This window comes from Colletotrichum aenigma (genome assembly GCF_013390185.1).
Source record: "Colletotrichum aenigma strain Cg56 chromosome Unknown KSG_Cg56_contig02, whole genome shotgun sequence".
NCBI lineage: Eukaryota > Fungi > Ascomycota > Sordariomycetes > Glomerellales > Glomerellaceae > Colletotrichum > Colletotrichum aenigma.
The window spans coordinates 552700-568393 of record NW_023500908.1 but is presented as its reverse complement, the minus strand read 5'-3'; the positions used below and the strand labels follow the sequence as shown (position 1 = coordinate 568393).

General features: G+C 52.3%; 4 protein-coding genes across 4 annotated transcripts; 1 reads left to right on the top strand and 3 right to left on the bottom strand.

Moving 5' to 3' along the window:
• Positions 1-941: 941 nt before the first annotated feature.
• ALD2-3 (Aldehyde reductase 2) lies at positions 942-2221 on the bottom strand (the record flags this gene model as incomplete). The annotated part of the gene is made up of 4 exons (XM_037317442.1): positions 942-1318; positions 1396-1497; positions 1549-1914; positions 1978-2221. The coding sequence occupies 4 exons, from the start codon at positions 2219-2221 to the stop codon at positions 942-944; spliced, it is 1089 nt and encodes a 362-aa protein (XP_037182854.1).
• Positions 2222-3162: 941 nt separating this feature from the next.
• On the bottom strand, positions 3163-4946 carry atnC-1 (MFS efflux pump atnC; the record flags this gene model as incomplete). The annotated part of the gene is made up of 5 exons (XM_037317441.1): positions 3163-3521; positions 3579-3783; positions 4116-4278; positions 4337-4463; positions 4526-4946. 5 exons carry the CDS (start codon positions 4944-4946, stop codon positions 3163-3165), a joined length of 1275 nt encoding a protein of 424 aa, XP_037182853.1.
• A 2954-nt stretch (positions 4947-7900) lies between these two features.
• Positions 7901-11486, bottom strand: VNX1 (Low affinity vacuolar monovalent cation/H(+) antiporter; the record flags this gene model as incomplete). The annotated part of the gene is made up of 3 exons (XM_037317440.1): positions 7901-8329; positions 8380-11180; positions 11291-11486. The coding sequence occupies 3 exons, from the start codon at positions 11484-11486 to the stop codon at positions 7901-7903; spliced, it is 3426 nt and encodes a 1141-aa protein (XP_037182852.1).
• A 2313-nt stretch (positions 11487-13799) lies between these two features.
• Positions 13800-15029, top strand: CGCA056_v002180 (26S proteasome regulatory subunit 8-like protein; the record flags this gene model as incomplete). The annotated part of the gene is made up of 2 exons (XM_037317439.1): positions 13800-14034; positions 14095-15029. 2 exons carry the CDS (start codon positions 13800-13802, stop codon positions 15027-15029), a joined length of 1170 nt encoding a protein of 389 aa, XP_037182851.1.
• Between the last annotated feature and the right edge of the window lie 665 nt (positions 15030-15694).

Here is a 15694-nt window from a genome sequence, read left to right as displayed (position 1 = left end):
GGCGAAGACATATCAGCGCAGGTCAAGCACAGGCAGCCGGTGAAGTCATGGCGGCTAGCTGCAATCTCGGGTCGGCAGCGAAGCACGAATTGGATTAATCCGGGCTGAGGCGGTGCGAGAACGAGCTGACAACATGGCGTGACAGGGTTTTCAGGAGTGGTATGATTATATGCAGCAAACTGCTCGTTTACGAAGGTGACAAAGGATGGCCGCCCGCGTTTCACCGGCCGGGCACGAGTGCCAAATACCACAGGACATCAAAAAGCAGTGCATGGAATTTCAAAAAGGGATCGTTCTCCGAACCCAGAATCGAACTAGGGACCTTTCGATGATCTTGGTAGAACCATTACAGTCGAACGTGATGAACCAACTACACCATTCGGAGAGAACGTGACTAAGCCACGTGAATGATTGGCTGGCTGCTGGGCCCGGCGGAGGACAAGTCGATTATATCGCGCAAGGGCCGCGGGGTTTTGGCGGAGTTTTGGTCTTTTGGTTAGTCGTTGAGCGGTCATTCTTCATGAGACCCAAGAAGCGATGAATGATTAATCTCGTGCCTAGTTGCATGTGCATCGAGACTTCGGAGCCCGAGCGCTCTGGCCCGGGGCCGCAGGACACGGCCATTGATAGGAAAGGTTTGGCAATACATTTCGCGAAGATACTGCGGCAATCGAATTCATTCCTATTCATTCCAATTATCTACTCGCTTTTGCCGGTGCTAGAGAAATTCATTAAGAATACTTAGCATCACTTGTTGCGTTGAAATAGCGTTTATGACGGGCGATAGTCTTATAGTGAACGGAAGGCAAGCCCGTCTTTCAAATATTCGTTTTTTTTTCAATTTATGTAGATAGACCTTGAAGTCTCTTACTTGAATCACATATTTCAGTAATTTCCCAGTCGGTGAATACGCATTGATCGCTATCAATGCTTCCAGATGACTAGGTCGACTTGTCTCCCGCAGCTGCATTTTTCCGGGGACCCATCTGGGAGTACGACTCGAACTGAAGCTTATCGCCCGCTTCCTGAATACCCTTCACAGTTTGCAAAATGGACTCTTCCAAGGAGGTCCAGCCCGGGCGTCCCAGCTCTCGCAAGTACTGCTCGGCTTTGTCGCGTGCCTCGACGGGATGCTGGCTCGGCTCGTTAGAGAAGTTCTCCGGGAACTTCTTCCCAGGCTCGTTCTTGCGGAAGATCTCCAGGATCAAGTCCCAGCTAAAAGTGTGGGCGAGACCGAAGATGCGCTGATCTTTCACATGCTCGAGAATGGCTCCAGCAACATGCAATCTGCCCGTGTCGTCGTTGTCGATGAAGTATTCTATGAAAAACTAATTAGTCACGCCCTGCTCGCTCAGGTAGCATAAAACTTGCGCTTGGATATGACGCGGTGAACACCCGCAATCTTCCCGTTGTAGAGTAAGACCGGAAGCCCAGAGCTGCTGGGAAATCCTTGGTTGACCGGGTCGATGGAGCCGCCGAAATTGAAGTTGGGGAGTACTGTTTGATTTTTTAGTCCAAGTCAGTCTTTATTTCGGAGACGGGTTTTACCAGTGTTGACAACGAGGTCAGGGCGCTCGCTGCGGTGCTCCTTGTGGTACTTCCACACTTCCTGCTCTGCCTGCGTCTTGCTCGCCGCATAGACGGCGCCAGATCTTTCCGGGCTGTAAGGAGGATCGGCCCACGCGATGTTGACTGCGTTCTCGTTCCAGTTATCTTCGGTAATCACCGAGTCTGGTGAGTCGTCTTTCGGACCAGCGGCAGCTGACGATGAAGTGAACACAAAGCGCTTCACGCTCGGCTGCGCGTAAGCCGACTTCAATGCACTCAGGGCGCCCTTGATGGCGACGGGGATGACATTGTTGGGATTTGGGTCTAGCGTCATGATGGAAGCTGTGTGCACAACTACGGCGACGCCTGGGATTGAATGTCAGCCCCGTAACTTGTCTGCTGACGTCTTTAGGGTTACTCTCGGCACACCTTTCGTGGCTTCATCGAAAGCGCCTTCCGCTGCCATATCCGAGACTTGGACAAGCTCGAAATTGCCTTGACCAAATTGCTTTTCAAATGCCGCCGGAAGCCATGCAACCTTGTCCGGGTTACGAACTGTGCCGCGAACCTTGTATCCATATTCGAGGAACTGTTTCGCAACGTGGGAGCCCAAGAGGCCGTTGACTCCAGTCACAAGAACTGTTGAGCCTTTGGAAACTGCAAGGTTTGCCATAATTGGTGGGAGTGCAACAGTGGATTCGAGGTGCAATTCTCAAGATGTAAGTAAGTTTTGGAGGGTGCATGTATGTGAGTATCGTGGTTTTAACAGGTGGCTCCAAGGGATTGTGCCATCTCACAATGCTTGACTCCATCCGATTACAAATCCTGGGGTCATACCTGCAGTTACTGCAACTTCCGCTGCGGACATCCCACTTGGCGGGCGGACTTCTACATCTAGGACGGATCCACCATAAAGGATCCAACATGACGGGTAAACTTGCAGGGGATGAGTTAGCGCCAATGTTGAAGAATGGCGTCAACATGCACTTCCAATCATATTTCTGCACACATCAAAGTCAACCACTTTTCCAAGAAACCTCGCTGCCATCCAAGGGAAGTTACTTGGAACGGTGAGTTATCGGATGGCCCGTCAATGGCAAGTTGATCCAGGTGCATTATCAGGCTTGCGACAGAAGGGCATATTGATTTCTTAAAGTTCACATTGTAAATTGATGCAGAGTACATATAACAAATTTCAATTTACCAGTCTGATAGAAATCTCCCTAGGGAAATTTGTTGGCTGTAAGATTTCCAACTAGAGACCCTACCAAACAACCATCGCAAGAAATGAGGCCAGTCATGAAACCAAAGGCGTCTTTACCCATCTTGCTTTTAACATAGTAGCCATGCTATATCAATGAGCCACTCCGTCTCGTATTGAAATCATTCAGGTTGTTTCCCTCAAAATATTGTCCAAGTTGTCGCGGGTTGAACCAGGGGGTTCAGGCTGACATTAGATCACCCGGAGGCCTGAGTGTGCTTGTCGAGAACATCGCCAGCTACGTGACGACAATTGAGCGTCACACTTCAGAAGAAAAGGCAAGTTGGCGTTTAACTAACCAGTATTTGATGCATTCAGCATATATCCATTTCATCTTTACAGGTATTCTCAGGCTAGGTCTGTGATTGTTGGGAAGAGTTGTCTTGGCCAAGAAGCGATCTACTCTCTTCATCGTCGTGACTTTCAAGGTATTCCTCCGGCAGGTCTGCGTGGCCCGCCCGGGAAAGCGCCAAGGACGCGAGACCACACATGGCGAAAGACATGACATAAGGCATACCTTTCCAGATTCCATCAAGTCTCATGCTCCAGCTGAAGGTCCTAGCAACAATGGGGCCAGCGAGTAAGGAGCCCAAGGTGTCCATCATGGAGAGTGTCGTGAACAAGGTCCCGACCATGTCTTTCTCAACCAATGAACTGAGAAGCGATCTAGCAAATGAACTAAAACCGTTTCCAAGGGTATAGAACGCCAAGCCTAGAAATGCGCTTCAGTAAACTCCCTCTAGTCTCCAGTGTCGTGTAGAGTGCTTACCGACGACAACCACAGGTATGCTTGGCGCAAGAACCAGGACTGCAAAGCATATCATGATAAACACAATACTGAGCCTGGAAAGAAGGAAGTCTTTGACTCGAGCGGAGAAGCCTAGTTTCTTGGAAATGAAAAGATCCAGCACAGGCAGAATGGCGACGAAGGTTACAAGCTGCGCGAAAGCCCGGAATGAGAGTAGAAGGTTGGCCTGGAAATTGTCAGTAGAAACATCACGGTAATCTCGCGAGATAGATACCTTCGCTATTGGAATAGCGTATCTCGTTGATAGGTATTGCAGAAGGACACCGAGAGATTGTCGAGAGAAGTAGGCGACTAGAAATGTCAAAACAAGAAACAGGACACTACGATGCCGAAGGATAAATCCTAGAGTCTTGTGAACATGTCTGAGCAGGTTTTTCAGTGTTCTTCGAAGACTCAAGTCTTCTGAAAGGCCCTCCCTGTCTGACTCGATCGAGTTATCTTCGCCTCGAGGCAGTGTTTCCGGGATGGTACCTGCGAGAACGGCTGTGATTATCGTACAAGCTGCAAGATTAGCTGAGGTCTAGACAGTGGTGCTGCAGTCTTATCCAATCCCAATAGCAAAGGGTGCCAAAGACTATAGGTCATCAAGGCGGAACCAATCGCTGGCCCGATCAGCTCCGCGCCAATCAGAGCAGCCTGGGCATAGAAAAAGACATTCGACCTATTTTGTTTAAGTATTAGTATTCTTGAAAAGCTTACTCGTTGTCGCCTTTACTTACCTGTACTTTTTAGGCGACGCATTTGTAATAATCATCATGGCGACAGCGCCAGTAGCTATACTTCCACCTCCAATGAGAAGAAAGCATGAAGACAGCCACACAAGTTTAAGGGGCCATTCCAGCCAGCCTGTGATAATTGTAAGCAACATGATGGCAAGCAACTCAAAGTTCATCTGCGTTTTCACTCACAAATGAAGAGCACCCAGCAAGCACCCAGCACCTGTCCTACAACGCTGAGGAGGAAGACTCGTCTCCGGCCTTGCTTATCTGCAAGCACTCCGAACCACATAGCTAATATCAAGCCAGGAATCCCATCAAAGAACTTCTGCCAACCAAACAGCTCCGCCACGACGTCTTGAACTGCAGGGTCCTTGCACATCTCCTCAGAGGGTCCGCTGCCGGGGACGTTGTCGCCAACTTTGTAGTACTGTCGACAGACGATTTCCTCGAACAAACGCGTCTGCGGAGCAAGAGACATGCAGTTTCCAATGCCGTCAATGAAGAGCATCATTGCCACAACGACGATAGGTCTCCAATAGATGCTATCCCCATGACCAGCAGTGGACTCTGTTGAAGGTTCGGGCTTGCGCTTTCTACCTGTACAGCCCATTTTCTGATGTGAGTTTGCTTGGCTGAGGAATCTTGAGAGTAAGGGTGGTGGTGTCTAGCGGTTGCCGATGAGTACTTTGACGTGCAGGTGGGATGGGGATGGAGCACTCTTACCAGCCAGTTGCGGAGGTGTGCCGGAATAAAAGCTTAGAATAGCGGTCGCCTTGGCGACATGGATACGAGCTTTACTAATGACTGATTAAGAAACAGGTCTCATTGTGTTGGCAATTCACTTGCGGCGAGCCGGAGCGACGCGGAACCAACGGATTCATGGGGTCGTAGATGCATCGTTGGCCCTCGCTTGCGCCAGCGTCTCGCCGCAGTCATCAATCTTGCCTCCTATCTTTTCAACGGCCGAACGAGCGTTCGGCATGGCCATTCTCGTCACTTTCCATCCCAGAACAAACCCCGTCAAGGCAACGATCATGAGAGTGGCAGTCGCTACGGCTATCACGCATAGAGGGCGGGGCATCGTCTAGCCCGAGCCAACAGCTGCCTGGGGACAGCATAGCTGATTTTCCTTCGCCGATCGTGACTTTGCCTGGAAATTTTCCTCGTTTACTGATGTATTGTTGTATCTGCAGTCCTTTTTATCGCCTAATAATGCCGTGTATAATCAACTGGACTTGATTGAGAAATCCCAGTCGAGCAATCAAAGACAACTCAGGTGACAAACGGCTGAGGCCTTTCGTTCGAAGTTCAGTTGTTCTCACGATGGTTAATTGAGTGAAACGCCATATCTTCTTGAATGTATGTTCGTTGTCCCTGCTCCAGAGCGGAAGTATTTCTGAACTTATTACCATGTGACACCTGGGGTACTTGCCTGGAGAGAAGATCACCTCTATGCATCTCATGTCCGCAAGAATGCAGAACGCAACTATCATTGCAGCCATGCATCAGCTTGAGGAGGCCGTCATATCTGAAAAGGCCGCCGTTCTTGATGAAGGCATTTTAGCGGACGCTGTCGATATTGCAAATGTAAAAGCTAGATGTGAACTCTTTAAGGGAAAGTAGCTGTAGCCAGAACAGAAGGCCCGGGGTCGCTTCATGTGCGCTGGAACACGGTAGCTTGCTCGCGGTGAGATGCTATGTGATGGGTGTCAATTATCTCACATTTTATTACCGAGGTATTTCTCAGTAGGGGAAAATAGCACAACGTCATGTTATATCACTGAGAGTTGCGGAGCTCAATAACAGGGCTTCCTTCAAGAAAGCCATGTGCTTAGGCAGGGGAGAGGAACCCGTGCTTACCTTGAGATTGTTCGTAATGTTTTCAAGGGAAACTGTTCCCAGAAGTGAAGGAAGAGCAGAAAACTCACACAAGAACAACTCTACACATGACCAGCCGCTGGCTCAGGACACTACAAAGTGAGACGCGCTTTAATGGTGGCTCAGTGGGTGAGCTACGGCACTTTCCATGCCACTTCCGCAAGCAACTAAACTATCAAGCTGTACGAAGGAAGGTCTCATCAGGCTGCGTATGGCAGCTACTGTTACGCAATCAAACAAATGGGCACCCCTAAGATGTTCTGCTTCCCCGCTTAGCAAGAATCATACTTTGTGACTTTGAGTCCCATTTCCATGTTTGGAGCTTTCTGAAAGACAAACAAGAGGTCCAGCCATCTTCCGAGGCGTGCGAAGACAGGTTTGCACTGTTTAGGGTGTTGGTTGAGCATGGTGTCGATGTCAATGCGTCTAACAAATGGGGTCGCACGGCTCTGAACATCGTCTCTCAAGGAAATGAACACCAGGGTTTCATTAAATATCTAATTGATTAAGAGGCTGTTTACTATCTATTGGGATATGAATGCAACGCAGTTAGAGAAAGACGAAGCTAGCCGAAGTATTGATAATGAGCAACAAGAATAATCAGTATGAAGGGTACACTGAAAGAAAGCACTAGGAAGAACCCAACAACTGGAACATCGAGTATTGTATTTTTCCAATTATTTTGGGCGAAGCAGGCACAGACACCTTTTGCCCGCGCCCGGCGTCGAACAACATATTTTCAACGAAGAACACAAAAATCATGTTACAAGTCTTATTACTCATATATTTGTTGATCCGTAGAAGAAGCTTAATGATAATCCTTAAACATTGTAGGTCTTTCCCCCTGCTGTCGTGTTAGTGGTAGTGTTTGCTCATCTCTACGTGATGTATCCTATGGAACATCAGCTTACACATGAATGGAAATGAACACCACCAAGTGCCTCACCTCACGATTCCTTATCGTTGTCGTGGAAATAACCTATGGAATGCATCACCCCACCAACTCCATCCCTAGACACACCCCATTCACCCCCTCCACCATTCCAGACACTCGATCACCCCAGACTCCACAATCTTCAGTTCTTCCATTCCAGTCTTCGGGGCCGAGAGAAACACACCCACCGCAAGAGGTTAGTGCGGGTCTTCTCTTAAGTGTCGTCATAGGTAAGCGACCTGAGTGAACCCTTCTGAATATGCCGGGGTTGAACTTGGTTTGCGCGCGTATGTACAACTGCCGAGATAGATTTTCGAGAATACTTCAGTTCTAAACACGGCTCTAATCCCCAGCTGAGGACTGCTTTAGGCAAGTATTACAGCACTCAGGTAGCACTTGGTTTGGACAGCTAACGCTCACGCAAGCGCAGCTCATGGTATGGGATCAAGACACGCAGTGAGAAGTCGATGCAAGAGTCGACGCAGAAGTATGGCTTGCGCATTAGGGATGTATATTCAGTGATGGAACGGAAGGTAATCTAAGTATGTGCTCTTCTCCGTAACTCCGTCAGTCCCGTCGTATGAGCAGGTAAACAGAAATGCATTGCCATGGTCCAAGTCCCTCGTTGAACAGGCCGTCAACCCATTCAGATGACGCGCGGCCACCCTTTTCAACTCAAATTAGGCAACAATGCCATAACAATGTTCGCGCTCGTTGGGTATCACAACCCCTGAATCCACAACTCCTCCTCTTTAGACCTGGAAGGCAACGCCGCTGCGCTTGCGACCCACGGTCTTGAATGAAGAAAACTGCCCGTCGGCACCCATGATATCAAAGCGGCTCACACTCATGATGTCGTCGGTGTAACCAGACAAGTAGTAGCCTACGATGACTACAAGGTAGCTCAACAATAGAATGCTACCCTTGAAGTAGTTGCTCTTTCCTTCTCCGTACATGTAGCTGAGCAGGAAGACACAGAGGATAACAGTAACCATGTCCCACTGGGGGAACAGAAGTGAGAAAGTGTGGTTGCCGATGTCTTGAACACCATTGCTGGTAGCGTAGAGAGCCGAGTACAGCACGAGGGCCGGTACCTGCAACAAGCAGACTTGGAGAGCGTATGCAGAACCAATTTCCATGGACAGCGCAATGTTGCCGTTCATAGCGAAGGAGATGGCGTTCTGTAAAATGTCAGTGTAACTCATCAGGAAGCATGCATTTTTAAACTCACCAAGAATTCCGTAGTGTTGGGAACCAGGGCAAAAAGGGTAATGCCGAGGAATTTCTCGTCAATAGCGAAGCCCTCCAAAACAACATCTACGGTGTCGACAAGAATCTCTGCAATAATGGCATAAAGCACTGTGGCTCCCATGAGAATGAAAGCACTCTTGCCTCGGCTCCAGTTGGGTGCATCATGCCCACCGTGAGGAACTTGGGCGGCACTGGCAGCAGCGAGATCTTCGTTCTCTGCGAGTGTTGCAGTGCGCAAAGCCGGAGGCCGAGTAGTCGGTGCAGTAGAGGCTCCAGGCTGGTTAGAAGTTCTGCGAGGCATGCGCTCGCGGGCAGCAAGGGTAGCGGCGGTGGCGGCCATCTCAGCGACTTCACGGACCAGGGCATTGTTCTCGGCCTCTGAAAATCCTGGAATATGGACGACTGAGCGAATGGTATCGCTACCACTCGACTTGGGTGGGACCACATGTGGAATGCTAACACTGCCATTTCCAGGTGCGAGGCCCAATCCAGAGACAGAGCCTTGACGCGAGATATCCTCGCCCTTGGCGTTCAAGCCAACCTGCTTCAATGACTGACCAAGTATGCGCTTGTACAGGTGAGAATCGCGAACATCAATGGACGTGCCAGTGGTCTCGGCAAAGGAGTGAGGTCCGGATTGTCTAGCAGCTGCATGAGCATGTGCGTGAGCTTCCTCATGCTTCTTCTCATCAATCTCAGAATTCCAGATGACAGCTGCGTGAGTCCTCAGAGTGAACCAGAGGCCCACAATGTAAGAGAGGAAAAGAAGGGTTGCGCAGAAGTAGCAGAACGGCCTGACAGCCTCGAGGTAAAAGCGGTCATCAAGAGTTGGGGTCTGAGAGAAGAAGCACCTGCGGCAGTCACGACCGTCCCCAACCGGGGAAAGTCCCTCTCCGATCCCGCTGTGGTTTACGCAGTCCAGGCAGTTGAGCTCGTGGGTGCCGTAGATTTGGTAGAACAAGGTAGGGCCAAAGGCGCCGATGACGGCAAATAGAAGCATGGTGGATGTGACACCAGCGGATCTCGCATTGAAGCGCTGAGTCTTGCGCTTGATGGCACCGAAGCACATGGAGAGGCCAGGAAGGAAGAGAATACCGGCGAAGATACTTCCAACAATACTGCCTTCGACAAGCTGGCCCTTGCCTTGGCTGAGAGCCACGCAGTAAAGAAAAACTTCGACAATCGTGGAGAAGAAGGCGTTGATGGCCGCACCTACTCCCATGGATGACTGGGCAGAAATCGAGGCAACGGCCTGGCCGATGAAGTAGGCGAGGGGGATGATCGAGAACAGGCCCGCGATGAAGAGGAACGCCGGTGAGGTGATTAGGATGTGCAGGCCCATGATCCGGTCGAGAACAAGCCAGTCGAAGATGACGAAGAACACCACACCCATGAGATTGATGAGGAAAACGTTCGTTCCGTCGATAGTGTATTTCCAGTATTTGGTGCCCACAGCGCGGTAGGTGCAGAGCAGGATGGACGAGTGAGGCGCATCGGCGATTCGGGCGAGAACCATATCGGATTCAAATGAGAGCGCCAAAGGATGTCGCCGAAGGTGGTCGAAGAGCAGCATAGTAACCTTGCCCATGGGGATGGTAAACACCAAGAACCAGCAGATCAAGGAAACCAGGATGAGAGAGGGCGAGAGCAGCAGATAGAAGAACAGAAAGAAGACGATCCTTCCGATATTCCACTCGCCTCGTCCAAACAAGCGGCGCTTGAGTCTCGGGGGCGTCTCACTCCGCTCGCCGCGTCGAGTCCGGCCCAACAGGCTGTCAGTCTCACTCGGCTGCGAGTCAATGCTTCGCCGTGAGCGGCCGACGATGGATCGGTTGTGCTCCGATCCGTCCGGACCGAAGAACAGTCGACCATACTCCAAGTCACCGCTTTGCCATTGCTCGTACTCGGATATGCTTCGTCCCTCGCCTTGGTCCTCGTCCAGGTAGGCGTCGTCCTGCTCCAAACGCACGTACTTGCCAAAGGGGTAGAAAAGATAGCTAGCAAGTCCCCAAAGGACTCTGCCGTACTCCCTGCCACTAACAGTCGCCGCGAACAAGAAGCAGATGATCGCACCGAGGGCTGCGAATGTTGCCATCCACCATCCAAACAGCAAAGTCCACAAAAGGTTAAAAAACAACAACCAGTTGTTGACCCTTCCGCCCGGCGACGAATGAATATCACCTTCCGCATTCTTCTGCACGGAGCGGTCTTTCTTGTACAGAGCAGGCTTCCATAACCTGATACCGAAAGGATGGGTTTCGTTGATGGCTTGTTGACGATCCTTGAGCGTGAAGCTCTCGGCATCGCTGACGTCGCCGTCATCTTCGGCTTCCGCATCCTCATCTTCGTGAACTGATGGGTCGTGCTCGGAGCGGTCAGGGACAATGTCCTCGGGTCTCGGTGTACGAGGTGCCTCGTCATCGTTGTCCTCATCATCGCCGTGCTCGCTTCTAGAGGACTGGACGCGGGACAGGGTGGTCGCTAGCTGAGGCCGGCGGCGCGTGCTGTACCCCCGTTGTTGTTCTTGTTGGCGTCCGACGGCGTCGGCCTCGACTTCGAAGATGTCATCGTCGACGGAGAAAACCTCACCACGATGAGGTGCAGAAGGGTTCGTCGAGGGTCGACGGGTCATGGGGGGCTTTCGCGGTCGATTACTCGCTTTGGGGCGTTCAGGAGCCATCATGGGAGATCTTGTAGCTTGGGTGGAACGAGAATGGGAACGGTCGTGAGCTGAGGAGTCGGGGAAGTATTGGGAGGCGGAAGGTTGGCCTTGTATGGAACCTGTGTCGCACACGGGATTGATGTTAGCCAGGGATTTTCTCTTGGACCAGTCGGCAACTCGGACGACCAAGACGCATTAGGTTTCTGGGCATGCAGCGGGTCGTACGTACCGTAGCCAGCTTCTGGGCGTCTCCGCACCGTATCGGTGGACTGAAAGGACTGAAAGCTCTCGGACAGGCCGTCGTCGCGAGAACCCGAATAGGACTCGAATCTCGAGGGCTGGTGTCGGGTGTCTGTTGGCGAGGCAGCAGTCGAGTTATCGCGAGACTGGTCAGCGGACGTATCAGGCCCCGGGGAGGGATCCATGGTGGGCGACAATGGAGCGCGCGACGGTTTTGGAGAATGATGGAGAATAGTCGGTGGAGAGAATGGTAGGTGCCGGAGATGTGGGTTATTAGTGCGGACGGCAACGGGGGTGGAAGCGTCGGGCGCGCGTTGGGTGGCTTCGGGCCTGCTTGGAATCTCTTAGGTGTCGCGCGTGTGTTGTGTTGAAACAGCAGCAGCAGACTCGAAAAGAAGAGTGGAAACAGGCTTTTTTTCAAAAGCTCGTACCGCCGTTACCGAGAGCGTTGTAGGTGTAGGTTTAGTGCTTGTGTTGGGTCTCGGTAAGATTTCGAGGATTCCACGGGGGCCCTGCAGATGGGTCGAAGTGGTGGTGGTGAGCTTTCGCTATCTACCTTGCTTCACGGGTAAAAAGCTGACGAAGAGAAGAAATGAGCGAAGCCAGACGGGATCGGTAAGCAAGACGAGATGAGGTGAGGTGCGTAGGTATCCGGGGGTGTGGTGTGTGGTGTAGAGTTGGGTAAACAACAAACACACGATGGACGAGACACAAAAAAAGACAAAAGAAGAGAGTAAGACAAGAAAATGCGAGGATGAGGATGAGGAGGAGAGGTGATGCGATGGCGAGACGGGGCGAGACCGTGTGCAATTCAGCAACGAAGACAATGGCAGCAATGAGTGTTGCCCATTCCTGGCTACTGGTGAGGACGACTCTCCTTTCCTGATCTGGTGGCGAGGATGTCCACAGGATGTGTGCGATGCTGCCCATACAAAAGTGCAGGTTCTCTACTAAAGTATTATTTATTGGATGGAAGGGTGAGGAAACTTCCCTTGGCTGGCGGCGGAGCGGGTGCCGCTGCTCGTCCGATGTTGTTGAGTTTTCTGCGTGTGCCTCCGTCTCCTCAAGTATTCGAGGCTGCCTTGTCCATCGGTCGAGTGATGATTGCTGCTCCCCCAGATTCGCAATCCCGCCTTCCCGGCGCAATCACGGTGCACCTGGCTCACCTCAGAATGTCTGAGTCAGGAGCTGCCCACTCCCACTGTCGATGGCGTTTGTGTGTGCAACCCCCGGGTCATGTGCAGCCACTTCGCAAGGTGTTGCAGGCCTCAGAGGGTGCGAAACAACATGGAAGGTGCTGTTTCTTAGAAGCATGATGAGAGGCAATTGCTACTGTGTGACTCTTCCATTTGATCAGGATTTCTATTCCCGGGCTCTTGATTCGACCCGTGCCTCCATCGTTGGTCTTTATCTTCTTATCCCCGGTATCTGATGTGCCCCCCTCGACATTCAAGCAGCCGTACGCAGTACGAAGACGTAGGGAGGAAGAAAGGCCTGCACAATGTCTCGCACCCAGGTGCTTGGTATTTACATCCAGCGATTGTTACCTTCGGCGCACTGATGATAGGTAGGAACGCAATTTAGTGGAGGACTAGTGGGGGCCCGCGGTGCGCCCATGGTGGAGTGCAACTGCTGCTAGCAACATGGATGATGGTGCTATCGCCTAGACAGGACCGCCAGAGCTTCCTCCCCAATCAGCTTAGTGCCCGAGCAGAACGGCGGGAGAGCCACAATCCCAAGGCCCGAGGACTGCCTAACTTACCCATAGTAAGGTAGGACCTAAGGTAAGGTGGACGGGCAAGCAGGGTGCAACATCAAGAGAGCCGCGTCTGGCGATGCCTTTTGCCTGTTGGGCGGTCTACAGCCCGTCGCCAAGGACGTAGATCTTATCGGCGCATATCTACGGCGTATCTCTGCAGGCTTCACTGGCATGTCCCACTGCCCATGATTCGATGCAGAGCCCCACCGTTGCATGTCACGATGTCGAGGTGCTCGACATCGCACATCTCGTGCTGCACTCCACTTTCCCAACTGGGGCGTGCTAACGTCACTGCGCGTTGCGCTTTCCGCCTCTTTTCTCTTGCAGCCGCTACAAGACAGCGCGCACGGACCCGACCCTTTTCCAGAGTGGACCTTCCAAAGATGTCGGCATCTGGAACATCCTGCCCTCCGAAGACCCTGACTAAGCCCCCGCAAGCTTGACATTTCCGGAAGGAAGCTTTCACGTGACCCGGACCTGGCGAACGCGTCGACGGTGGTTTGCCTGCGGCTGACTGGACCGACCGACGGAGCCAGCCAGACCTACAGCCCTGTCACTCCGAACCCATCTGTGAGCTTCCACAACGACAAGCTTCCATCATCACACCCAACCCCCGGCGACTGTCAACCGATCCTACGCACGAATTACACCTTGACGACCCCGATTGACCCTCCCGCTTCTCAGAGAACATCGAACAAACACCCGCCCGATTAATTCCTCCCTCGGGGCATCCATCAAGATGGCGCTCGATTCGTACTACCAGAACAAGATCGAGGCCATGAAGCTCGAGATCCTCAAGGGTCAAGCTGTCCTCCGCCGTCTCGAGGCCCAGAGAAACGACTACAACTCGCGGGTGCGTCTACTGAGAGAAGAGCTTGGTCTGTTGCAGCAGCCCGGTTCCTACGTCGGTGAGGTTGTGAAGGTCATGAGCACGAAGAAGGTCCTGGTCAAGGTGCATCCGGAAGGCAAATACGGTACGTTTGATGATGCACACCCCACCTTCCTCCTGGCCCAATGCTGATCAACACCCACAGTCGTCGATATCTCCGACAATGTCGACATCACAAAGCTCACCGTCGGCAAGCGTGTAACCCTCCTGTCCGACAGCTACAAGCTCGAGAAGATGCTCCCCTCATCCGTCGATCCCCTCGTCTCCCTCATGATGGTCGAGAAGGTCCCCGACAGCACATACGACATGATTGGTGGTCTGGATCAGCAGATCAAGGAAATCAAGGAGGTTATCGAGCTCGGTCTCAAGCACCCCGAGCTGTTCGAGTCTCTGGGTATCGCCCAACCGAAGGGTGTCCTCCTCTACGGTCCCCCCGGCACGGGCAAGACCCTGCTCGCCAGAGCTGTCGCCCACCACACCGACTGCAAGTTTATCCGTGTCTCCGGTTCCGAGTTGGTGCAAAAGTACATCGGAGAGGGTTCCCGTATGGTTCGCGAGCTGTTCGTCATGGCCCGTGAGCACGCCCCCTCCATTATCTTCATGGACGAAATCGATTCCATTGGTTCTTCCCGTGTCGAGGGTTCCTCAGGAGGCGATTCCGAAGTCCAGCGTACCATGTTGGAGCTTCTTAACCAGCTCGATGGTTTCGAGCCTACCAAGAACATCAAGGTCATTATGGCCACCAACCGTCTTGACATTCTCGACCCCGCATTGCTGCGTCCCGGACGTATCGACCGAAAGATCGAGTTCCCCCCGCCATCCGTCGAGGCCCGTGCCGACATTCTCCGTATCCACAGCCGCAAGATGAACCTGACGAGAGGCATCAACCTTACCAAGATTGCCGAGAAGATGAACGGTTGCTCTGGTGCCGAGCTGAAGGGTGTCTGCACAGAGGCTGGCATGTACGCTCTTCGTGAGCGCAGAGTCCACGTCACCCAGGAGGACTTTGAGCTTGCTACCGCCAAGATTCTTAACAAGCACGACGACAAGGAGGTGTCCCTGGGCAAGCTCTGGAAGTAAGCGACACGAAAAGGGGGTTTGGAGCAGAAGTGGCACGGTGGCAGCAGCAGCACGACGGCTTCTTTTTGGGTTGGCGGGAGTTGGGAATGGCGGGGGTGGGAAACAGCGCCCGCGATTATGCAGTGGCCGCTTGTACGGCTAATATGTACGACTACATAGAACATGGAATCAGCCACGATTACCCTTTCCACATATTGGTCCCCGGCGTCTATTCGTGCTGTGTTCGTACTTTGCCTTGGTGATGGGGGTCTCAGGGAAGAGGGACCTACATACAGGCGATAGGTGTGCTCTTTCGGGACGTGACGTCGGTATCGATAGATTTTCGAAGTCGAGACTGTCTGGCCAGCCAATGGTCCCGTCCTGCGCTTGAAGCTGTTCTGCTGGTTGACGGCCGTGAAGCTGAATTCGCGGTGCCTGCCTGAAGCCTATACTAGTGAGGAAGGCGCGACCCTCCCACCACTCACCTGCTCCTGCTTCCTACCCCTCGGGAGAGCCCTTCTTGGCGAGCTTTCGTCCTATCACCGTCACCCAAGCCCGATAGGCCAAGTGGTCTAGAGGTATAACGCTCTGGTCCGTTAGTGAGAACTTGGTATGAAATCCGATTGCTGGTTTCGTAGGGTCTGCGGTTCGATCCTGCACCCGAGCTTTTGCTTTTGCTTTTGAAC